Below are 23547 nucleotides of genomic sequence, written 5' to 3'. Positions count from 1 at the left end.
CATGGGCCAGCTCCACACGGGTCAAGGAGGCCCGGGGTTTGAACCGCGGACCTCCCATGTGGTAGATGGACGCCCTATCCACTGAGCCAAGTCCACTTCCCCCTCAATACTTTTTGAATAAACACAACACTGCCAATCTGAATATTTTAGTCACTCAACCTTATGTCAGCAGAATCAAGGATGTGAACCCAGTTATAAGTGGATATGTAAAGTCCAGTTGACTTCTTTCATGAGTCTCCTCTCATTTCCTCCTGCTTCCTGGCTACCCTTTACCGGGTTCATCATTGTTCTTTGTTTTCTGGGAGCCTTCCCTGTGTTCCTCCTTTGTATTTCAACTGCTCTTCTGTTTATGGGTCTGTCTGCCCCATCAGAGTGTGGTATCTTTCATGGCAACCACTGGGTGTCATTGGTCATTTCCAGCATCCCAGATATTTCTTGAAACATGGTAGCATCAATGCCCATTTCTTGAATTAATTAATGTTCTGTAATGACCCTGACAGGAAGAGCATCTCTTCTCTTTTGGAGTCAGTGTAGTAGAGGTTATGCTTCTAAGCACCATAAACAAAGTTTTTTTCTTTTCTGCCAGACACTACAGGGGAAAAGCTCTGCTATGATATCTTGACCACCTTGCATGTCATCATATAGGCCATGTAAGCAAGCCTTGACTTCAGTCTGGCCTGAATCTTGGCAGAACACCCTGCAGTTCCTCTGAGGGCAGGGGAGATAAACAGCCTGATGAGGAGCTGCCAGGAAACAGGTTCCCACCCGACTTCCTATCTTACTAAATGACACAAGTCCATTTTTCATATATCCCCCTAGTTTCAGTTGAGCACAGAACACTCAGCCTTGCAACATCCTACAGTACAGATTTGGGGGGGTATTATGGTACAGAATTGATTCTTGCCTTAGAGTACAGCTATGGACTCAACTACAAAGTGACCCACCACCTGGGCTGTCTGGCATGAGTTCCTCTGATTCAGTGTTGTACTGTGAGACTAGGAACTCAGGGAGCTAACACCATACTTATCTAAGTTTTGATGTCTCTAAGTCATCAACTGTTCGAATCTATTTGGGCTCCTCTCTCCTCACCAGCAGAATCTGTGGGAGTGACAAGCCAACCTAACAAATGCAGTGGTGATGCTTGTGCTGTTAGCCTCTGCATTGCTGTTTAGGGACTACTTGACAGACAGACTTTTGTACTGAGTTGTGTGGTGCTGTATGGCAAGAACATAGACTTATTTTTCTTGGCATCACACACAGTAAGGAACAGTTTTCAGTCATTTACAAACCAACTTCAGAATCAATGCCATATCTGACACCAACTACATGATCATTTAATATAAAATTAATCAGTTTCTTAACTCAATTTAAAAAGTTACCTTGAGGCGGCGGACTTGGCCCAGTGGTTAGGGCGTCTGTCTACCACATGGGAGGTCTGCGGTTCAAACCCCGGGCCTCCTTGACCCGTGTGGAGCTGGCCCATGCGCAGTGCTGATGCGCACAAGGAGTGCCCTGCCACGCAGGGGTGTCCCCCACGTAGGGGAGCCCCATGCACAAGGAGCGTGCCCCGTAAGGAGAGCCGCCCAGCGTGAAAGTGCAGCCTGCCCAGGAATGGTGCCGCACACGGAGAGTGACACAACAAGATGATGCAACAAAAAGAAACAGATTCCCCTGCCGCTAACAACAACAGAAGCGGACAAAGACGACGTAGCAAATAGACACAGAAAACAGACAACCGGGGTGGGGGGGGAGCGGAGAGAAATAAATAATTTTTTTTTAAGTTATCTTGATATTCCTACTTGAAACTGAAAAAGCATTTCCTACTTGAAACTAAAAAGCATCATGGGAAACGGACTTTGGCCCAGCGGTTAGGGCGTCCGTCTACCATATGGGAGGTCCGCGGTTCAAACCCCGGGCCTCCTTGACCCGTGTGGAGCTGGCCGTGCACAGCGCTGATGCGCGCGAGGAGTGCCGTGCCACGCAAGGGTGTCCCCCGCGTGGGGGAGCCCCACGCGCAAGGAGTGCGCCCGTGAGGAAAGCCGCCCAGCGTGAAAAGAAAGTGCAGCCTGCCCAGGAATGGCGCCGCCCACACTTCCCGTGCCGCTGACGACAACAGAAGCGGACAAAGAAACAAAAGCAGACAAAGAAACAAAACGCAACAAATAGACACCAAGAACAGACAACCAGGGGAGGGGGGGAAATTAAATAAATAAATAAATCTTTAAAAAAATAAAAAAAAAAAAGTAAAAAGCATCATACTAATGGCCTGTATTTGTCATTGCAAAACATGCAATTATAAATTTTGTCAAAACCTATAAAATTGTGCACTGCAAAGTGTAAACCATAATGTAAACTATAGACCATGGTTAGTAACAATGCTTCGATATTTGTTCACCAATTGTAACAAAGGTACCACACTAATGAAAGATGTTCTTAATGGGGGAAAGTGTGGGAGGGGCAAAGGGTGGGCTATATGGGAATACCCTATATTTTCAGTGTAACATTTATGTATTCTAAAGCTTCTTCAAAAAAAAAAAGAAAGTCAATCTAAAAAATTCTATATATATGAGCTTGAACCATTGGAATATATAATTTCAAAGAAGAGACAATGCTTAATAGCATCAAATACCCAGGAATAAATTTAACAAAAGATGTACAAGACTTTTTTTTTTATTTTCTTTCAAAATTTACATTCAAAAAACGAGGTCCCCTTATACCCCCCACCCCCCTACCCCACCCCTCCCACATCAACAACCTCTTCCATCATCATGGCACATTGACTGCACCTGGTGACTACATTTTGGAGCACTGCTGCACCACATGGACTTCTTTAGAGAAAACTGTAAAACTTTATTGAGAGAACTTTAAGTCACATTTCCACTAGAAGAACAGCCTGCATGGGGTTTCACCTTGTCTTTGTTTAAACCTGTGGTTGCCCTTCTCCTATAATATAAACATAAGAGATAGGAACATCACTTAGCAGAATTATATTTAGATGGTACTAAAACTGTTTTGATGGACTAAAAACCAGAACACTAAAAGTGATCCTTTGGCTTACATACAGTTAAACTTCTATATAGACTTTGAAGGTAGACTTTTTCAAGCATATTAACAATATTTTTAAAACACACCACTCCTTCTGGTGATATAAGGAAACAGACTGTTCAAGTTTGGAACAAATTATATCAAATGAATTTATTTAAAGGCAGTTTTAAGTAGAAAGTAAAAATCAAGTAAACTTTTAGTAAATATCCAAACAGAAAACAAACAAAAAACCTAAGCAACAAAAGAAAAAAATTTTAAAGTATCATTCAAACATTTTTTACTTGAAATCATATTCTGAATATAAGATAGTTCAAACAGCAACATCACATTTGGAGCTGCTAAAGTGAAGTAAACAGAAAGACCAGTATTACATTTGTTTTATCTCTATTGTGAAATAGTACAAAAATGTTTCTTTGGGCCAGTTTAACCCTGATGTGATTGTTTAAAGTAGGATAGGGAAGCAGACTTGGCCCAATGGATAGGGCATCTGCCTACCACATGAGAGGTCCACAGTTCAAACCCCGGGCCTCCTTGACCCGTGTGCAGCTGGCCCATGCACAGTGCTGATGTGCGCAAGGAATGCCCTGACACTCAGGGCTGTCCCGAGTAAGGGAGCCCCATGCACAAGAAGTGCACCCCAAAAGGAGAGCTGCCCAGCGTGAAAGAAAGTGCAGCCTGCCCAAGAATGGCTCCACACAAATGGAGAAATGACACAAGATGACGCAACAAAAAGAAACACAGATTCCCAGCGCTGCTAAGGATAGAAGCGGTCACAGAAGAACACACAGCGAATGGACACAGAGAGCAGACAACTGGGGGAGGGGGGGAAGAGGAGAGAAATAAATTAAAAAATAAATATTTTAAAAAATAATAATAATAAAGTAGGATAATAGTTTGTCCCCATTTTCACCTGTAGTCCTTGTATAATTATAAATAATGCCTCTTTACACACTTAAAAGCATTCCAGCTTGTGCAATAAATTATACACTATTTTTAAGGCATCTTAATCACATGTGACCATCAAAATGTAAAGGAGTATACCTGGTGTTAAGAATAGGGTGATTTATGGGAAAACTACAAATACAAGCTATGTTCTATAGTTAGCAGTAACTTCTGATGATGTTTTTCATAATTTGTAACAAATATTTCATAACAATGCAAGATGTTGTGGAGGGGTGATGTATGGGAATCCTATATGTTATGCTGTTATGTATGATTGTTTTGTAAACTCACAACTTCTCTAATAAAAAAAGAGAATATAATTATGTAAAAATTTTTAATTTAAATTAAACAGAAAATTTTCTAGAGAAATAAAACATACCAAAGTTAATACTTCTTAAAGTTTAAAAAAATGTGAATGTGAAATAGTACTGTTTCTCAGAGTCTAGCAAAAAAAAAAAAAGAGAGGGAGAGAGGGGAAGAGAGAGAGAAATGTGGAGAGCTACATATAGCTATAATTATATAATATGCTCAAAATCTGTGTCTTATTCATACTTATTGCGTAAATTTGGGATTTGTCCATTTTCTTCAAGATGAAGTAAACTAGTACATCCCCCATTCACAGATATTTTTTAAAAGAGCAATTTTTTTAGTTGGATTATTTTTCTTTTTCTTAATGATTCATACCAATCTTTTATTAAGCACCTCTTTCCTTTTCTTTTAGGTTTATTTTGTTGCTCCATTTCTTATTTTTATCTTGGATGAGCATATAATTTTTTCTTTTTTTTTTTAACAACATATCTATTTAAAGCTATGATCATCCCCTACATGTTCAATAGGTTCCTGAAAGTAGTCTGAAAACTATCTTTTAATCTAAATAATCTAAGGGAATGGATCAGGAATAGAGAGTGAAAACATTTAGAAGAAGAGACAAGATAATTTCTTCCCTAAACATCAAGCACTTCCTTTAAATTCAGAAGCTTTTGTGATTAATGATCAGCAATTGGGAAAATACATGTGTAAACATACTTAATAACTCAGGAAGTACTATGGTTATCATCTTTGAATTTCAAATCTTTTCAATTGATGTCTCACGACAAAAACTTAAAATATGGTTAGAGGTGAGTATATCAGTATCTACATTTTTATTAGAAACAAGGCTCATCAAGACTCACTGTGGGGAAGCGGATTTGGCCCAGTGGTTAGGGCATCCATCTACCACATGGGAGGTCCACAGTTCAAACCCTGGGCCTCCTTGACCCGTGTGGAGTTGGCCCACGCACAGTGCTGATGCGCACAAGGAGTGCTGTGCCATGCAGGGGTGCCCCTGCATAGGGGAGCCCCACGCACAAGGAGTGCGCCCTGTAAGGAGAGCGCCCCAGCTCAAAAGAAAGTGCAGCTTGCCCAGGAATGGTGCCACACACAGAGAGCTGAAACAACAAGATGACACAACAAAAAAAGAGACACAGATTCCCCGTGCTGTTGACAACAACAGAAGCGGACAAACAGACACAGAGAACAGACCACTGGGGTCGGGGGAGGGGAGATAAATAAATAAATAAAAATAAATAAATCTTTTAAAAAAAAAGACTCACTGTGGGGATAGGGAGTATGCTTATCAGCAAATATATCTTCTTCCCACCCACTTGGAGAATCACTGACTTACATTCTTACTTGATAAGTCAGGAAACCAAACACTAGACTTGCTCCTGCCATTTTATTATTCAGTCATTTGAGGCTTCATTGAGGGAAGGATTTAAAATGCAATTATTCTTTAAGTTCCAGAATAGTTACAGATTTGGTGGAATCTAAACACAGGCATTCACATCTCCATATAGAAGAGAAAACTTCAAGTGTTCATTTTCTTAATAGCAATGAAACTTCGACCCCAATGTTATAATCTGACCTAGATCAGAGTCTAAAGATTTATGTAGAAAAATCATGCAAAGCAGATTATCTTTGTGTGTATCTATGTATCCAACAGAATGCAAGAAAATGCAAAATATCACAATTGAAAATGATTTTAACATATCTAATTTGAACTCATTATTTTTATAAGAGCAAACATGGGTTTAGAAGTTAAGAGATTCACTCAGAATTACACAAGTTATGTTACAGCTGAGTCTAGAACCTAATTAAGTGCTTCAGCATATTTCATCAAATTATTACAAATGAATTATGTATTTGTTAAAAGCAGACCTTTATAAAAGCATCTGAAAATTATTAGTTGTTGGTTAAAGGACTTATTTTCAAAAGAAAGAAAATACTTTCCATATTTTATAATTCAATATGACTTTGACCCAATTGGTTTCTCTCATAGTCTGTAAGTCAGGCGTTTGGAGTCTGAACTACCTTTCAAAGAATCTTTATATGTGAACTTTGTTATTAAAGTAGTATTAATGTTACCTCTATATTATCAAAGATATAAAATTGTGGAAAACATAAACCCCATAATTTGCATTCTTAATGGAAGTAATACCTGATTTTGACATTTTAATGGGCTCTAGATTTGGAAGATTCTTCCCCTTGACATCAGGACCATCTCCACGTTCACACTCCATCATTAGCTGAGCCAGCTCCTGTTGAATAGCTTCCAGGTCAAGCCCTTAAGAATGAAAAGGTTATCAATTTTATCAGTAAAACATGAAATATAAATAAGGAAATGATTATATTAATTGTCTCAATGATATGAAGTATTAGGCTAGTGTTGTAATACAAGTGATGCATAAAAGAATCCCAAGAGCACTAATTCAGAAATCTGTTGCCAGAAAAGAGGAAAGCAGGGCTTTTCAGATATTGCCCTTTACCTTTCCCAAGACTGCTCCCAGACAACTTAGCTGCCTCTTTATTGTACTTGTCATTCTACTTATATTAAATCAGCTGTTGTATTTACTGACTTCTTAATGTATTTATCACATTAAATCGGTGATTTGTTTGAGCATCTCTGATTAGATTATAAAGTTAGGGTCCAAATCATGCTTTTCATTAGTATTAAAAACCTAGCACCTAGCATACTACATGGCGTAAGAAGGCACCAACCAATAAATGTTAAATGAAAAAAAAGAATACATGAGGGAAATAGATGTGGCTCAATCAGTTGGGCTCCCATCTACCATATAGGAGGTCCAGAGTTTGATGTCCAGGGCCTCCTGGTGAGGGCAAGCTAGCCCACGTGGCGTGCTGTCCAGCACGGGAATGCCCCCACCCCACCCCCGCACAAGAGTGCGGCCAACACAGAGGTAGCACACAGCAAGATGATGCAACAGGAGTCACAGAGGTCCTCCCATGGCCCACTGGGTAGAATGTGGGAGAGTGTGGGCTATGATGTGGACCATTGACCATGAGGTGCAGCGGTGCTCAGAGATGTATTCACCAAATGCAATGAATGTCTCATGATGATGGAGGAGATTGTTGTTATGGGGGGAGGAATGGGGTGAAGGGGATGGGGGGTATATGGGGACCTCATATTTTTTTAATGTAATATTTAAAAAAATAAAGACAAAAAAAATAAAAAATAAAAAAAACAAGAGACACAGAGGAGAGAAAATAAGAAGATGTATCAGAATAGGAAGCTGAGGTGGCTCAAGAGAGTAATCATCTCCCTCCCACTCTAGAAGGTCCCAGGATTGGTTCCTGGAGCTGCCTAATGAGAATACAAGCAGACACAGAAGAACACACAGTGAATGGACACAGAGAGCAGACAATGGGGGGTGGGGGGGAATAAATAAATAAATCTTAAAACAAAAAAAAAAAGAATACATGAGTCTTTCCCAGTTCAAAATGACAGAATGAAATGCCTCAGGGCTCCATTCCCCTATACAATATTTGAAGAACCAGCAGGAACATGTCTATCAAAGCTCCAGAAAACAGTTAAAGGATTGCAATAACATTGGAAACAGCAAATCAAGAAAACTACTACTTAAAAAGTGGTAGGATCTCAGAGTACCCTGGCTGGTCCCTTCTCCAGCCCTCTCCGGCTTAGCACGGAGCCAGCCTACTATCTCAGTGCAGATCCCTGGTTCCAGTTTCAGAGGGAGCAGAGTTAACCCACATGTACATACTAAGAGCATGTATGTCTGGCCCAATCTATCTGAAAGTGGCATGAGGGACTCACCATCCCAGAACTTGTCCTGTATGTAGAAGGAAGTTCATAGAGCTCTCCTACAGAATGTTGTGGGAAAGCAGTCAAGTCGTGCTGCCTGGGACAAGGGATTGCTGGCTGTAGGACATACAGTACAGGGCCCAGGACCCTGAGGAAACTGTTTCCTAGGGAAGAGGGTACATTTGGAACCATGTAAACCAGGGAATTCCTAGAGCTACAGTGCATGCCTAAGACAAGTCACATGTGCAGAAAGGATCAGGGAGGCTTTGGCCTGGCGCTATTCTCTAAACTCATTGCATGAATAAGCCTTAAAGGAGAGCTCTTGCACAGGTCAGTCTGAAAACACTGGGAGAGGTGGCTTCTTCCCTTTTCTTTTTTTTTTTTTTTGTTAGCTCCTTAAATCAAAGAAAGCTCTGCATTATACTTGCTGAATACAAACATAAGGATGCCACAGAGTCTAAATTCCAGTGATAAAACATTAAAATATTTAAATGTCTAGGTTCCAACAAAAGGTTACAAAACATACAGAGAAACAGGAAGCGATGACAAAGGTAAAGCTGAAAATTAAAGCTTTAGAAAACATCTAGAAGGAGGACCCAGAACTAAGACATAACAGATGTGATGGTTTGAAGCTGTATGTACCTCTATAAAAACTAATTCCATTCCTGGAGTTGTGAATCCTTTTTAAGTAGGAACTTTTGATGAGGTTACTTCAGTTAAGATGTGGCCCACCTCAATCAGGATGAGTATTACTGGAGTCCTTTATAAATAGAATAAAATTAAGACAGAGAAAGACAGAAAGCCACAGAGGAAACAGCCAGAAGCTGAACATCATTGGAACCCAGAAGAGAAGGGATAGACCAGGCGATACTGCCTTGTGCTTTGATGTGACAAGCTAAGGACCAAGGATTGCCAGCAGCCAGCCCCAGACCTCCACAGTCTTTGAAGAGAAAGCATTGTGGATGATGCCTCAATATGGACTTTCTTTTAGCCTCAATACCATAAGCAAACAAATTCCCATTGTTTAACCTGACTCATTTCATAGTTATTTGCTTGAGCAGCCCAGGAAACTAAAAAACTAGACAAGACTTTAAAAAAACTGATCCTAAATATGCTCCAAGCAATAAAGGAAATCCTGGACAAAGAATGAAAAGAAATCAGGAAAATGATAGATGAACACAAAGAGAATATCAAGAGAAATGGAAATTATGAAAAGTAACCAAAGAGAGTTAAAGATCACAGTAACAGAAATTAAAAATTCCCTAGAGGGGAAGCAGATTTGGCTCAACTGCTAAAGCATCTGCCTACCACATGGGAGGTCCAGGGTTCAAACCCAGGGCCTCCTGGCCCATGTGGTGAGCTGGCCTACGCGCAGTGCTGATGGGTGCAAGGAGTGCTGTGCCACACAGGGGTGTCCCCTGCATTAGGGAAGCCCCACGCACAAGGAGTGTGCCCCGTAAGGAAAGCCACCCTGCACGAAAAAAGTGCAACCTGCCCAGGAGTGGGCACCGCACACACAGAGAGCTGACACAGCAAGATGACGCAACAAAAAGAGACAGATTCATGGTGCCGCTGACAAGAATACAAGCGGAAACAGAAGAACACACAGTGAATGGACACAGAGAGCAGTCAACGGAGGGGGGGGAGGGGCGGGGGAATAAATAAAAAATAAAATCTTGAAAAAAAAAATTCCCCAGAGGAGAGAAGCAGATGTGACTCGGGTGACTGGGCTCCTGCCTACCACATCGAAGGTTGCTGGTTCAGATCCCAGTGCCTCCTAAAGAAGACAGCAAGCTGGCACAATGGGCAGGCATGGCAAGCAGACACAACAAGAGAGACAAGAAGAAAAAGCATGAGCGACACAGCAAAGCAGGGAGCAGAGGTTCCCAATGCCTCCTAAAGAAGACAGTGAGCTGACACAATGGGCAGGCATGGCAAGCTGATACAGTAAGATGATGCAACAAGAGACGTGGGGAGGAAAAACGAAATGAGACACAACAAAGCAGGGAGCAGACGTGGCTCAAGCTATTAGGCATCTCCCCTCCCATATCAGAGGTCCCAGGTTCAGCTCCTGATGCCTCCTAAAGAAATAAGAAAGGTGAACAGACACAGTAAGTGAAAACCAAGAGGGTGGGGAGAAATAAATAATTTCTCTTAAAAAAATTTCTTAGCAGTTTAACAGCAGTCTGGAACTGACAGAACAAAGAATAAGTGAATGTGAAGATAAGACAATTGAAATCATCTGGTCTGAGGAGCAGAAATAAGAATGAAGAAAAATGTACAGTGCCTGAGGAACCTATGGAATACCATTAAGCCCACCAACATATGCACTATGGGAGTCCCAGAAGGAGAAGAAAGCAAGGAGCAGAAAGAATATTCAAAGAAATAATGGCTGAAAATTTCCCAAACTGAATGAAATTTATAAATATACACAACCAAGATGCACAACAAATTCCAAACAGGATACACCCAAACAGAACCATGCCATGGCATATTATAATCAAACTGTCAAATGCCAAAGATAAACAATTCTGAAAGCCACAGGACAGAAGCAACAGGGGACTTTCAATAAGATCAAGTGCTAAGATCTCATCAGAAATCATGGAGGCAAGAAGGCTGAGGGTAACATACTTAAACTGCTGAGAGCAAAAAGTTGCCAACCAAGAATTCTCTACTGACCTCCCAACTACTTTTGCTTCCAAATGGGGAATGGAAATTGGCAAGAAGGGGCAGGGGGAAAGTACTGCATCTTTAAGTCTCCTCTGCCGTTCTTCCCTGAGTGGGATTAGAACAATGGCCACTCTCAGAGCCAGCCTCCCAGTAATCTCAAATAACTGATCCAAAGCAGTTATCAGCAATCAGAACACACTGCCCCAGATTGTGATGGGCTGGGCCCTCATAGCCCACCTTGGCATGAACAAGCTACATCAAGAGCCTGGGCTGCAGTCCGTACTGCTTCCTGCCATGCACTTAAGCAATGGGGTTGGTAGTTACTGCATGGAGGTCAGTGGTCACCAGCTTCTTTAAATTCAATAGTTGTTTTGATGGAGCGACTGATTCTTGGAGCTTCCTACTCTACCATTTTCCCACAGTACTCTCTCCCTCATTTTAATTTTTTTTATTATCTTTTTTAAAAGATACATAAATCACACAAAATGTTACATTAAAAAATATAAGAGGTTCCCATATACTCCACTCCCCACATTCCTCCTACATCAATAACTTCTTTCATTAGTGTGTTATCCCTCATTTTTGAAAGGCTATTTTTTTCTCCTCTTGCCAACTTCCATTCCCCATTTGGAAGCAAAAATAGTTTGGAAGTTACAAATTGATGGCTCCAGCCCTCAACAAAAATGATGACAAAAAAAAAAAAAAACCCTAGCAATCCAAGAGGAGTGGGGCAACTAGATTTACAATTATAATACTCAGAAAGTCCAGTTCTCAACAAAAAATTACAAAAAACACAAAGAAACAGGAAAGTATAGCCTATTCACAGGAAAAAATGAATCTGTCAGAAACTTTCCCTGAGGAAGCGCAAATATCAGAAGTATTAGTTAAAGACAAATATGTTCAACAAGCAAAACAATCCATATAGAAAGAACGAAAGGAAACTGGTAAAATGTTTATTTGAACAAAATAAAGAGCTGAAAATTATAAAAAGGAAACAAATTTTGGAGCTGCAAAGTACAGTAATTGAAATGAAAAATTCATTAGACAGCTTCAACAACAGATTTGAATAGGCAGAAAAAAAGGATCAACAAACTTGAAGAAATGACAATAGAAATTATCCGGTGTGAGATGCAGAAAGAAAACATAATGAATAAAAATGAACAGAGGGAAGTGGACTTGGCCCAGTGATTAGGGCATCCGTCTACCACATGGGAGGTCCACAGTTCAAACCCCAGGCCTCCTTGGCCCATGTGCAGCTGGCCCATGCACAGTGCTGATGCACACAAGGAGTGCCATGCCACACAGGGGTGTCCCCCACGTAGAGGAGCCCCACACGCAAGGAGTGCGCCCCATAAGGACAGCTGCCCAGTGCGAAAGAAAGTGCAGCCTGCCTAAGAATGGTGCTGCCCACACGAAGAGCTGACACAACAAGATGACACAACAAAAAGAAACACAGATTCCTGTGTCACTGACAACAGAAACAGACAAAGACAATGACGCAGCAAATAGACACAGAGAACAGACAACTGGGGCAGGGGCAGGGGGGGAGAGGAGAGAAATAAATAATTTTTTTTTAAAAAACTGGGGGAAAAAAATGAACAGAGCTTGACAGATATGTGGGACACCACCAAGCATACCACATATGCATCACTGGAGTCCCAAAAGGACAAGAGAGAATGGGACAGAAAAAGTATTTGAAGGACTAATAGCTGAAAACTTCCCAAATCAAGTGAAAGACATGAACAGATACATCCAGAAAGTTCAATGAACTCCACATAGGATAGATTCTAAGAGAACTAAACCAAAACACATCATAGTAAAAATGTCAAACTCCAAAGACCAAAAGGGAATTTTAAAAGCAAGAGAGAAGTGACTTAACACATATAAGGGATTTCCAATATGATAAATGGATTTCTCATCAGAAACCAGTAGGATAGTACACTTAAAATACTTAAAGAAAAAAACTGTCAATGAAGAATTCTATATCCAGTCAAATCATCTTTTAAAAATGAGAAATTAAGAGATTTGCAGATAAACAAAAAGACAAAGAGTTCATTACCAGAGACCTACCCTACAAGAAATGCTAAAGGCTGAAATCCACACAGTAACTCGAAGCCATAAGAAGAAATAAAGAACACTGGTATAATTTTTTCCATTGCTAGAGTCACAATAGTTCTATAGTAGAATACCAGTAAGTACACTCTAATCCATATTTTATTCTCCATCCTGAAGACCCTGAGATGACGATATCCACTCCACCTCTAAATCGAGAGGGGGCTTAGATCCCACATGGCTGATGGATGGAATTCTCCTACTTGCAGCTGTAAGCACTCTCCGTTCCCTGGTGTGGTGGTTGACCATCATCACCTCCCTGTTAGCTGACCTGGGTAAATCCAACGAACCATCAAAATAGGTGTTGCAACACTGCTGGGGTTCAGGGCCCATCTGGCACATAGACAGTCCAAAGATTCAAGCCTCCTGATCATACACCATCCCCAGCACCAATCACAGGTTCAGTAAAAGTGACAGAAGAGGCATACGTAGAGAGGTCACATCTGAGTCCAACTCCATCACACTCAGGTGCACAAATTCCAAAGTAGGTGCGAAGACAGTGGCTGCGGGAGTTGCTGAAGCCAGGGAGAGGGAAAAAGAGGTGTGATATTGGGGTATTTTCGGGACTTGGCATTGTCCTGAATTATACTGCAAGGACAGATGCAGGGCATTATGTACCCTGACATAACCCACTGAATGGACTGGAAGAGACTGTAAACTACAACATAAACTATAATCCATGCAGTGTAGCAATGCTCCAAAATGTACTCATCAAATGCAATGAATGTACCACACTAATGAAAGAAATTGTCAATGTGGGAGGAATGGGGGGTGCAGGGAGTGGAGTATATGGGAACCACTTATATTTTTTATTATAACATTTTGTGTTATTTATGTATCTTTAAAAAAAGATAATTAAAATAAAAAAATAATTTAAAAACTACAATGAGATACGGCTTCATACCCACTAAGATGACTATTATTGAAAACTGAAAATAACAAGTGTTGGCAAAGATGCAGAGAAATAGATTCCTCTTACATTGTTGGTGGTAATGGAAAATGGTGCAGCCACTGTGGAAAAGTTTTGTGGTTCTTTGGAAAATTAAACATAAAATTACCATATGACCCAGCCATGCCACTCCTAGATATATACCCAAAAGAACTGGGGTTGAACATATATTTATACACCAATGTTCATCACAGTATTATTAGCCAAAACGTGGAAGCAATCCATGTGCCCATTAACAGATGAATAGCTAAATAAAATGTGGTATATACATACAATGGAAAATTATGCTGCTGTAAAAAGAAGGGACATACTGTTACAACTACAACATAGATGAACCTTGAAGACAGCATGTTGAATTTTAAAGCCAGACACAAAAGTACAAATATTGTATAATTTCTCTTATATGAAATACTTAGAATACGCACATTTATAGAGACAGAAAGCAGAACAGTGCTTACCAGGGGTAATGAAGGGGAAATGGAGAGTTACTGCTAAATGAGCTTTGGTTTAGAATGATGAAAACAGTCTGTAAACAGTGGTGAAAGTTTTGCAGTGTGTCAATGTACTTAATGTCAAAGAACTGTCTACTTAAAATGACTGAAATAAATTTTATGTTATTTATATTTTACTACAATTTAAAAGAATTTTTTTAAATTAAAAAAATGTAAAGCCACTTAAAAATCATACTAAAGCATCTATCTATATACTAGTATTCTGAATTATCCAGCTTTTACCAAACTTATCATATAAATATATTAAATGAAGGAAACAGTGGCTCATTAATTGCACTCATTTCTGGAGTCTCTATCCTATTCCACTGAACATGATCTATTCCTGTGCCAGTGCTGAACTATCTTACAGCACAAACATCTCAGTAATAAGTGTTTTAAGCAAAATCATTCACTTCTTACAGCAAAAGAGATGGAAGGAAAAACACAAAACCAGTCAATTGCTCTTTGGTAAGACACAATCCCTAGTCTCCATTTTCTCATTTATAAAATGGGCTAACATCCCTATACAACTGAGCTTTATTAAGGGTGTTAGAAGGTATATTTACGACTGATACCCTACACATTATTAAAAGTTGCTTAAGCTTTTGCTGCAACAATTAAATTTAGACAACAATGTTTTAAGAAGACCTAATTTAACAAAAGAAATAGTGTATAATTTTATGACTAAAATTAAACATAATCTCCTTGGATTTGCTAATGCAGAATTCTGGCAAAAACTGCATTTTCCAAGCACAACAAAAAACTCTTGAAAAGGAAAATTTATTATGGCAATATACTACACTAAGCTTCAAACTCCACCCTTTCCTTTTCTAGCCAATTTTCAAGAAATGCTTGAGATCCCTTTCTAATGTTTTCTTGCCTCCTGTTACTGGTATATCATATAATGCATGATGCACATACACAACCCCATCAAGAGACATTCTTTCCACCCCCCTTCACCTGGAACTGCAGACGCTCCTTCATCTTCTCTCTCTTGATCAGTGGCAACAGCCTCACTCTGGATCAACGGTTCTTCTTCTTCAGGTTGTTCATCACTGGGCTGTTTGGCCTAGGGATTTGTGTATGCAAATAAAAAGTTTTGCTATTAATACATGTCAACTGCATAAATATACATAATACACAGCTATATCTGATCATAAATAAGTTCAAAGACATTTTTCCACCATCAATCTATATATTTATTCTTAATAAAGTTGCTCTTCCCACAAAGAAGCTACTTCAAGAAAAGAATTACCTGCGAAGTCTTTGGAAGCTATTTTAATCTACACTGGGATGGATACGTGCAATCTGTTGTTAATAAGCATGAAGAAATCATAGGAATATTTCTGGGGGATATATAGCACACTCATCCTGACAACAGCATCTTAATGTTTCCTGCATGAATTTCAATTATCACCTGTTATTAATATGGTACACTTCTATCAGTGTACCTATTCTAGTTCAACAACATTTTCATATAAATATATTTCTGCTGACAGAAAACATCAAATGTTAAAGCACTCACAACCACAGGTCCAACCAACTGGGAAAGCTCTTGATCATCTCCTCTTCCTCTAGATTTGGATGTTGATCTTACTCGCCAGCTCATATTTCACACTGAAAGTAGAATATTGTGATTTGGAAAATGCACTTAAGAGCACAGCTATATTTGACCACTTCTGTGGCCAAATGGTTACTTGTAAATATTTTAAATAATGAAAGTATTTTCAAAATAAGTCCCAGTGTAATTTTAAGTGTGCATGCTTTCCAATCACACCCAATAAGGCTGCTTTCAAAGCTGATTGTTTATGTCATGGCCAAGCTGGCAGATAAATCACATTAATGTACATTGTAAAAGACAAAGGATATTTCCGATGTGTTTTCCTTTCACAGTTTGAATTCCTAACATGAAAATATTTAAGAAAATACCACTAGAAAATTAAGAATTGAATGCCTACTTCTTTGTACACACTCCCATTTACTAGGCCCCTTCCTTTTTTTCCCCTCTAAAATAAAGTTTTATTGGAACACATTGCCAAACTCATTCATTTACATATTGTCTATGGCTGTTTCTGCACTACAATGGCAGAGTTGAGTAGCTGCAGTAAAGAACATATGTGGGTGTAGTTCAAGTGGTTGAGTGCCTGCTTCCTACATACGAGGTCCTGGGCTCCATCCCGGGTACCTCCTAAAAAAGAAATACACATGTGGAGCTGTCATTTCACACCGCTGCTTGGCATACTACAAATCTCAGTGCCACAGTTAAAATTCACATTTAGCTTTACTAGACCCTTTCTTTAGAAACTCACCCTGCCACCCTCCCACTGACTTCACCTACACCGCTCTCCTCCGAGGTCAGCCTTACCCCCATGCCCTCGTCCCACCAGAACAAGGACCATGGTGGCGCCACCTTTGAGGAGGAAAATTACTGTCGACGACGACCTTCCGCCTCAGACGCCACCAATCACGCTGCCCCAACTCGCCTGAAGCCCACTTACTCCCCCTCATTCTCACTCAAAATTGGGAGGACCAATCTGAACCTCAGCCAGCTAGGGGAAAAAAACAAGGGCATAAGAACCAGACTTCCGCGCACCGACCGCAGGCCATGCTGGGCAAAAGTCACGCTCACTGGGTCCGCGCCTTCCCTTCCCCCTCCGCAGGCGCCCACTGAGGACTCCGGAATCTCTCTTCCATGGGCAGGTCCCGATGCCTCGGGACTAAGATACCTCATACAGGGCCCCCAAGACTCTCCCCCATTTCAACTAAGCCGCTTCCCCTGCGGCCCGCCTTCCCCAAGCCCCGCCCCCACCACAACCCCAAGGGCCATAATGGCGTCGGGGCCTGTGAAGAAAAGGGCCACGACCTTCCTCCTCAGAGACCGCAAAGGACTGCGCCGCCGTGACCCGCCTGAAGCCCGCTTGCTCCCCTCACTCTCACTCACATTCATACTTTAACTAGCAGGAGGACCGAGCTGCAGACCTACCCGCTAAGTCTCAGCCAGCAAGGAAAAAACCAAGCCGGTAGGAAGGCGTTCTCCGTCTGATTGGCTCTCCACACACTCACAACCCGCAGACAGCAAAGCAGCCTGGGTAATGGGCATGCGCACTGAGTCCGTGTGACATGCGGACTGAGGCCTCCCCTCCCCCACTCCCCACCCCCCACCCCCAGGTACCCACTGAAGACTCTGGGATCTGTGCTCTGAGGGCAGTTCCAGATGCCTTCGGACTCAGAAACCTCAAACAGCGTTCCCACGACTCGCCCCTCACACACACACACACACCTTCACCCTACTCCCTACCCAATGTGGCCCACCGTTCACACCACGACGCCAGGGGCCGGGGTGGCAGCGCTGCCCGTGAAGAGAAGGACGACTTTCGACGACCTTTTCCCCAGGGTCACTTCAACCCGCACAAAGCCCACTGATTTCCCCTCATTCTCACTCACATTTAAACTCGGTGGAGGACCGATCGGCAGACCTGCCAGCTTAGTCACAGCCCGGGAGAAAGAAACAAGATAGAGAGAAAATAACCTTCTCCAGCACCGCTGTGCTCAGAAGGCAGACAAGGTGTGCTGGGTAATGCGCATGCACACTGAGTCTATGCATGACACGTGGCCTGGGATCCCCTCCCCCACACACACCCCACACCCTCTTCACAAGTGCCCACGGAAAATTCCAGAATCTCTGCTCGGTGGGCAGTTCCAGGTGCCTCGGAACTCAGAAATCTCAAACAGTGCTTCCAAGACTTGACCATCTTCAAAAGTATTCATGATTGTTAAAGCTGTCTTCCTCCCTTGCCCCAGCCCCGCGACGACCAAAAGGGCCATAGAGGCAATGCTGCCAGTTAAGAGAACAGCCCTTCCTCCTGGGCTGTCCAACCCGCCCAACCCTCACACCCCTACTGGCTCCCTCACACTAAATTCTGGGAGGACTGATCTGCAGACCTACCAGCTGTGTCTCAGCAAGCGAGAAAGAATGAAAGTGACAGGAATGCAAACTTGGACTACACAGTTCTTGTACACAGAACATTGACAGCAAGGCGTGCTCGACAATACTCATGCGCACCAAGTTCCAGTGTGCTTGCAGCTCGTTTTCCCCCATCACAGGTACCCGCTGAAGACTCCAGAAACTGTGTTCTGTGGGCAGTTTCAGGCCCCTCTATGACTCAGAAACCTCAAATACCACCCCCCACCAAGACTCACCCCATCTTCAACTAGCCCCTCACCTACTGCCTTCCTTCCTTGCCTTTGCCCCACCAGGAAGACAAGGGCTATGACTGTCGGTGGCTGCCTGTAAAGACAGTTACATTCCCGGCGCAAACAGAAATAGCAGCATACTCCCTAGTAGTTACACAAGACCAAGTCTCATAACCTAATATTTAAACGGCCCAGGATGCAATTCAAACTTACTCAGGACGTGATAAACCAGGAAAAAATCAACTGATACGGGAAAAAAACAATCAACAGACAGCAATGTAGAGAATAAAGAGATGTTTGAATTATCTCACAAAGTATTTAAAGTCGCTATAGAAAAATGCTTTAACAATCATGAATACTTTTGAAACAAATGTAAAAATAAAAAGCCTCAGGACAAACAAGGAGATAAGATTTAAAGAAGAATCAAATGAAAACTTTAGAAGTGGAAGTGCAATAAACAAAACAGAAATTTCATTGGATATGTTCAAGAGCAGAATGGAGATGAAAGAAGAGTCAATGAACTTGAATACAAACCAACAGAAATTATCCAGTCTGAACAAGAGAGAGAAAAAGAGAATGAAAGAAACATGAACAAAACCTTAAGGACCTGTGGAAAATACCAAAACATTTATAATTCAGAGAGACAGAGAGAATTGCCAAAAACTTTACAAATTTGGCAAAAGATGCAAGCTTACATATTCAAGAAGCTCAGTAAATCCCAAGAAGTAGAGATCAAAGAAATCCACATTCATATGTATTATAAAACTACTGAAAACTAAAAACAAAGCAAAAAACCTTGAAATCAATCAGAGGAAAAAAATGAAATAACTCTTTTTTAAAAAGTGATTGGGAGCAGGCTCAAGTGGTTGAGTGCCTGCTTCCCAGATGGTCCCAGGCCAGTTCTAGGTGCTTCCTAAAAACAGGAGGTGGTTAATAGATACAATACACATACATTACATTATTATATATATCATCCCCTATACCCACCCCTGAATCACAGTTTACTCTTTTGTTTTGTTTTGTCTTTATTTATTTTTTTAATGTTACATTCAAAAAATATGAGGTCCCCATATACTCCCCACCCCCTTCACCTCACTCCTCCCCCCCATAACAACAACCTCCTCCATCATCACGAGACATTCATTGCACTTGGTGAATACATCTCTGAGCACCACTGCACCTCATGGTCAGTGATCCACACCATAGCCCACACATCCCACAGTCCACCCAGTGGGCCATGGGAGGACATACAATGTCTGGTAACTGTCCCTGCAGCACCACCCAGGACAACTCCAACCCCCAAAAATGCCCCCACATCACATCTCTTCCTCCCACTCCCTACCCCCAGCAGTCACCATGGCCACTTTCTCCACACCAATGCCACATTTTCTTCGATTACTAATCACAATAGTTTATGAATAGAATATCAGTATGTCCACTCTAATCCATACTCTATTCCTCCAACCTGTGGACCTAAGAATGGTTGTATCCACTCCACATCTATATCAAGAGGGGGCTTAGATTCCACCTGGATGCTGGATGGAATTCTCCTGCTTTCAGTTGTAGGCACTGTTGGCTCCCTGGTATGGTGGTTAACCTTCTTCACCTCCATGTTAGCTGAGTGGGGTAAGTCCAATAAACCAGAGGGTAGGAGTTGCAAGTCTGTTGAGGCTCAGGGCCTGGCTATCACATGGTTAGTCCAGAGATTCAGGTCCCCTGGGTATACACTAAACCCCAGCGCCAACTACAGATGTTGTAAAAGTAACAGGAGAGGCTTGTGGACCAAGATCACATCTGAGTCCAGCTCCATTACACAGAAACACAAACTCCAAAGTAGGACCAACTGACATGGCACTGAACTCCATCTGCCATGACCATAGAACCTGTGGGTCTCTGTAGCCCTCAGAAGAACCCATACCTGGGGATGTATCTTAGCACTACTGACTTTGCTGGGCCTCTGTGGATTATCTCCATATGTTCTGAAGAATCATTCCCCAAAGAACAAGTTCTTGTATAATCTGCTCAGAGCCTGGCAAAATTGCCATACACATATCAAGTATTGTAAAGTTGCCAAGTAAAGCTTTGGGGATCCCATTAAATGTGTTCCATAAAAATGTTAATGAATTGCTGCTATTAATGCTAAATTTAATAATTTCATTCAAAATGTCTCCCTTACAGGAGTTATTGTGGTTTTTTGTTTGTCTGTTTTTTGTGGGTTTTTTTAGTTAGAAAAAAAAATAGTTCCCACTTACAATAAGTTCACATCCACAGGAATGGATTACCTCTAAGGACATGATTTTCTGAGATCCATCCAGCAGGGGGATGATGAGCCAATGTGGCTCAGGGGTTGAGTACCAGCTTCCCACATACGAGGTCCAGGGTTCAATCCCCATCTCCAGTACCTCAAAAAAAAAAAGAAAGTTAGGAAAAAAATTTATATGGAAAGGTAAGGAACCCTGAATAACCTAAACTATCTTGAAAAAGAATGAAGCTAGAGGACTCACACTTCCCAGTTTAAAAACTTATTGCAAAGCTATAGTAATCAAAACCACATGCTACTTGCACAAGAATAGACATATAGACCAATGGAATCAAATTAAGAATTCAAAAATAAACTCTCATATTTATGCCAATTGTTTTTTGAGGTACCAGGCCCAGGGATTGAACCCAGGATCTTGTATGTGGGAAGTCAGTGCTCAACCACTGAGCTACACCAGCTCCCACCAATTGATTTTTGACAAGTGTGCCAAGTCTACTCAATAAGGAAAGAACAGTCTCTTCAACAAATGGTGCTGAGAAAACTGGATATCCATAAGCAAAAGAATGAAGGTGGACTGCCACTTCACATCAAATGCAAAATTTAATTCAAAATGGATCAAAGACCTAAATATAAGAACCAAAATTATAAAATTCCTAGAAGAAAACATAGGGAAGTATCCACAGGACCTTTATTAGGCAATGGTTTCTTAGACTTTACTCCAAAAGCATGAGCAACAAAATAAAAAATAGATAAGTGGGACTTCATCAAAATTAAAACCTTTTGTGCATCAAAGGACTTTACCATGAAAGCAAAAAAGAAAATCTACAGAATGGGAAAAAATATTTGGAGACCATATATCTGATAAATGGGTTTAATATGCAGAATATATTAAGAACTCTGACAACTCAATAACAAAAAGGGAAAGAACCCAATTTTAAAATGAGCAAAAAGTTGGAATAAACATTCTCTAAAGAAGATATACAAATGGCTATTAACCACATGAAAAGATGCTCAACATTATTAGCCATTAGGGAAATGCAAATCAAAATTACAATGAGGGAGCAAATGTCGCTCAAGCAGTTGAGTGCCTGCTTCCCACATGGAAGATCCTGGGTTCGGTTTCCAGTGCCTCCTAAAAACAAAAAATCAACAAGCAAAAAATGAAAAAAGCAACGCAGGGGAGTCAATATGGCTCAGTGGTTGAGCGTGAGCTTCCCACATATGAGGTCTCAGGTTTAATCCCCGGCTCTGATGTCTAAAAAAAAAAAACCAGCACAATGAGATATCATTTCACACCACTAGAATGGCTACTATATTTTAAAAGTGGAATATACACAAGTGTTGGAGAGGATATGGAGAAATAGGAATACTCAGTCTTCATTAGTGGTAATGTAAAATGGTGTAGCCACTGTGCAAAACAGTTTGGTCATTCTTTAGAAAAGTAAGTATAGAATTGCCATATGACTCAGCAATCCCATTTCCAGATATATACCCAAGAGAACTGAAAGCATGAATAATTGTGAATAACAATTGCCAAAAGATGGAAGGAACCCAAGTGTCCATCAACAGATGAATGAAAAAACAAAATGTGGTATATCCATACAAAGGAATGTTATTCAGCTATAAAAAGGAATGAAGTTCTGATACATGTGACAATATGATTTACCATGTTGAGCTAAATAAGCCAGACACAAAAAGACAAATATTGAATGATCTCACTGATATAAAATAATTAGAATAAGAAAATTCATAGAGTCAGAAACTAGAATACAGGTTAGTAGGGGACGGGTTTGTACAGGGAACAGGGAGTTAATGCTTAATTGGTACAGTGTCTCTGTTTGAGGTGAAGGGAAAGCTTTGGTAATGGATGGTGGAGATGGTAGTACAACATTGTGGATGTAATTAACACCACTCAATTATATATTTAAATCTGCTTAAAAGGGGAAAATTAGGTTGTATTATGTTAGTAGAATAAACATTTTTTTAAATCATAGGTTTATAAAACACAGTGAACCTTAATGTAAATTATGGGCTATAGTTAACAATATAATTATAATAATATTTTCATCAGTTGTAACAAAGATACCACACTAATGCAAAGTGTTAATTATAGGAAAAACTGTGTGTGTGAAGGGATGTTGGGGATTGAATCATGTCCCCCACAAAAGGCATGTTCAGGCCAAAGCCCAGGTCCTGTGAGTGTGAACCCCTTTGTAAATGGAATCTTTGCAATTATCAGTTAGGGTGTACCCAAGCTGATATCAGTCCAAATGGTGGAAGTCCTTATAAGCCAAAGAAATTGGGCATGGAAGGAGAAAGCCACAGGGAACAGCCAGAAGTCAACAGAACCTGAAAGAGAAAGGAAGAGATGTTGTTATGTGCATTGCCATATGACAGAAAAGCTAAAGAGCCCCAAGATTGCTGGCCAGCCAGAAGATACCGACCCAGGGAAGAAGCAACCCTTCTAGCCACTAAAACCATGAGCCATTAGAGTGGACTTAATGATATTCTATTCATGAACTATTGTGGTTAGTAATCGAGAAAATGTGGCATTGGTGTGGAAAAAGTGGCCATGGTGGCTGCTGGGTGTGGGGAATGGGAGGAGGAGATGAGATGTGGAGACATTTCCGGGACTTGGTGTTGTCCTAGGTAGTGCTGCAGGGACAATTACCGGACATTGTAGATCCTCCCATGGCCCACTGGATGGAACGTGGGAGAGTATGGGCTATGATGTGGACCATTGACCATGAGGTACAGCGATGCCCAGAGATGTACTCACCAAATG

At 41.0% G+C, this 23547-nt stretch overlaps 1 protein-coding gene across 1 annotated transcript; it reads right to left on the bottom strand.

Moving 5' to 3' along the window:
• Positions 1–2741: 2741 nt before the first annotated feature.
• On the bottom strand, positions 2742–23547 carry LOC101412527 (putative G antigen family E member 3). Its single transcript, XM_004465030.4, has 5 exons — positions 20785–23547; positions 15834–15925; positions 15269–15377; positions 6464–6589; positions 2742–2943 (listed from the first exon to the last, which is right to left on the bottom strand). Exons 2-5 carry the CDS (start codon positions 15915–15917, stop codon positions 2921–2923), a joined length of 342 nt encoding a protein of 113 aa, XP_004465087.1. The 5' UTR covers positions 15918–15925; positions 20785–23547; the 3' UTR covers positions 2742–2920.

Source organism: Dasypus novemcinctus, chromosome X, assembly GCF_030445035.2.
Source record: "Dasypus novemcinctus isolate mDasNov1 chromosome X, mDasNov1.1.hap2, whole genome shotgun sequence".
In the NCBI taxonomy this organism is placed as follows: domain Eukaryota; kingdom Metazoa; phylum Chordata; class Mammalia; order Cingulata; family Dasypodidae; genus Dasypus; species Dasypus novemcinctus.
Note: the sequence above shows the minus strand (reverse complement) of the source record. Positions and strands in the feature narration are given on the sequence as shown.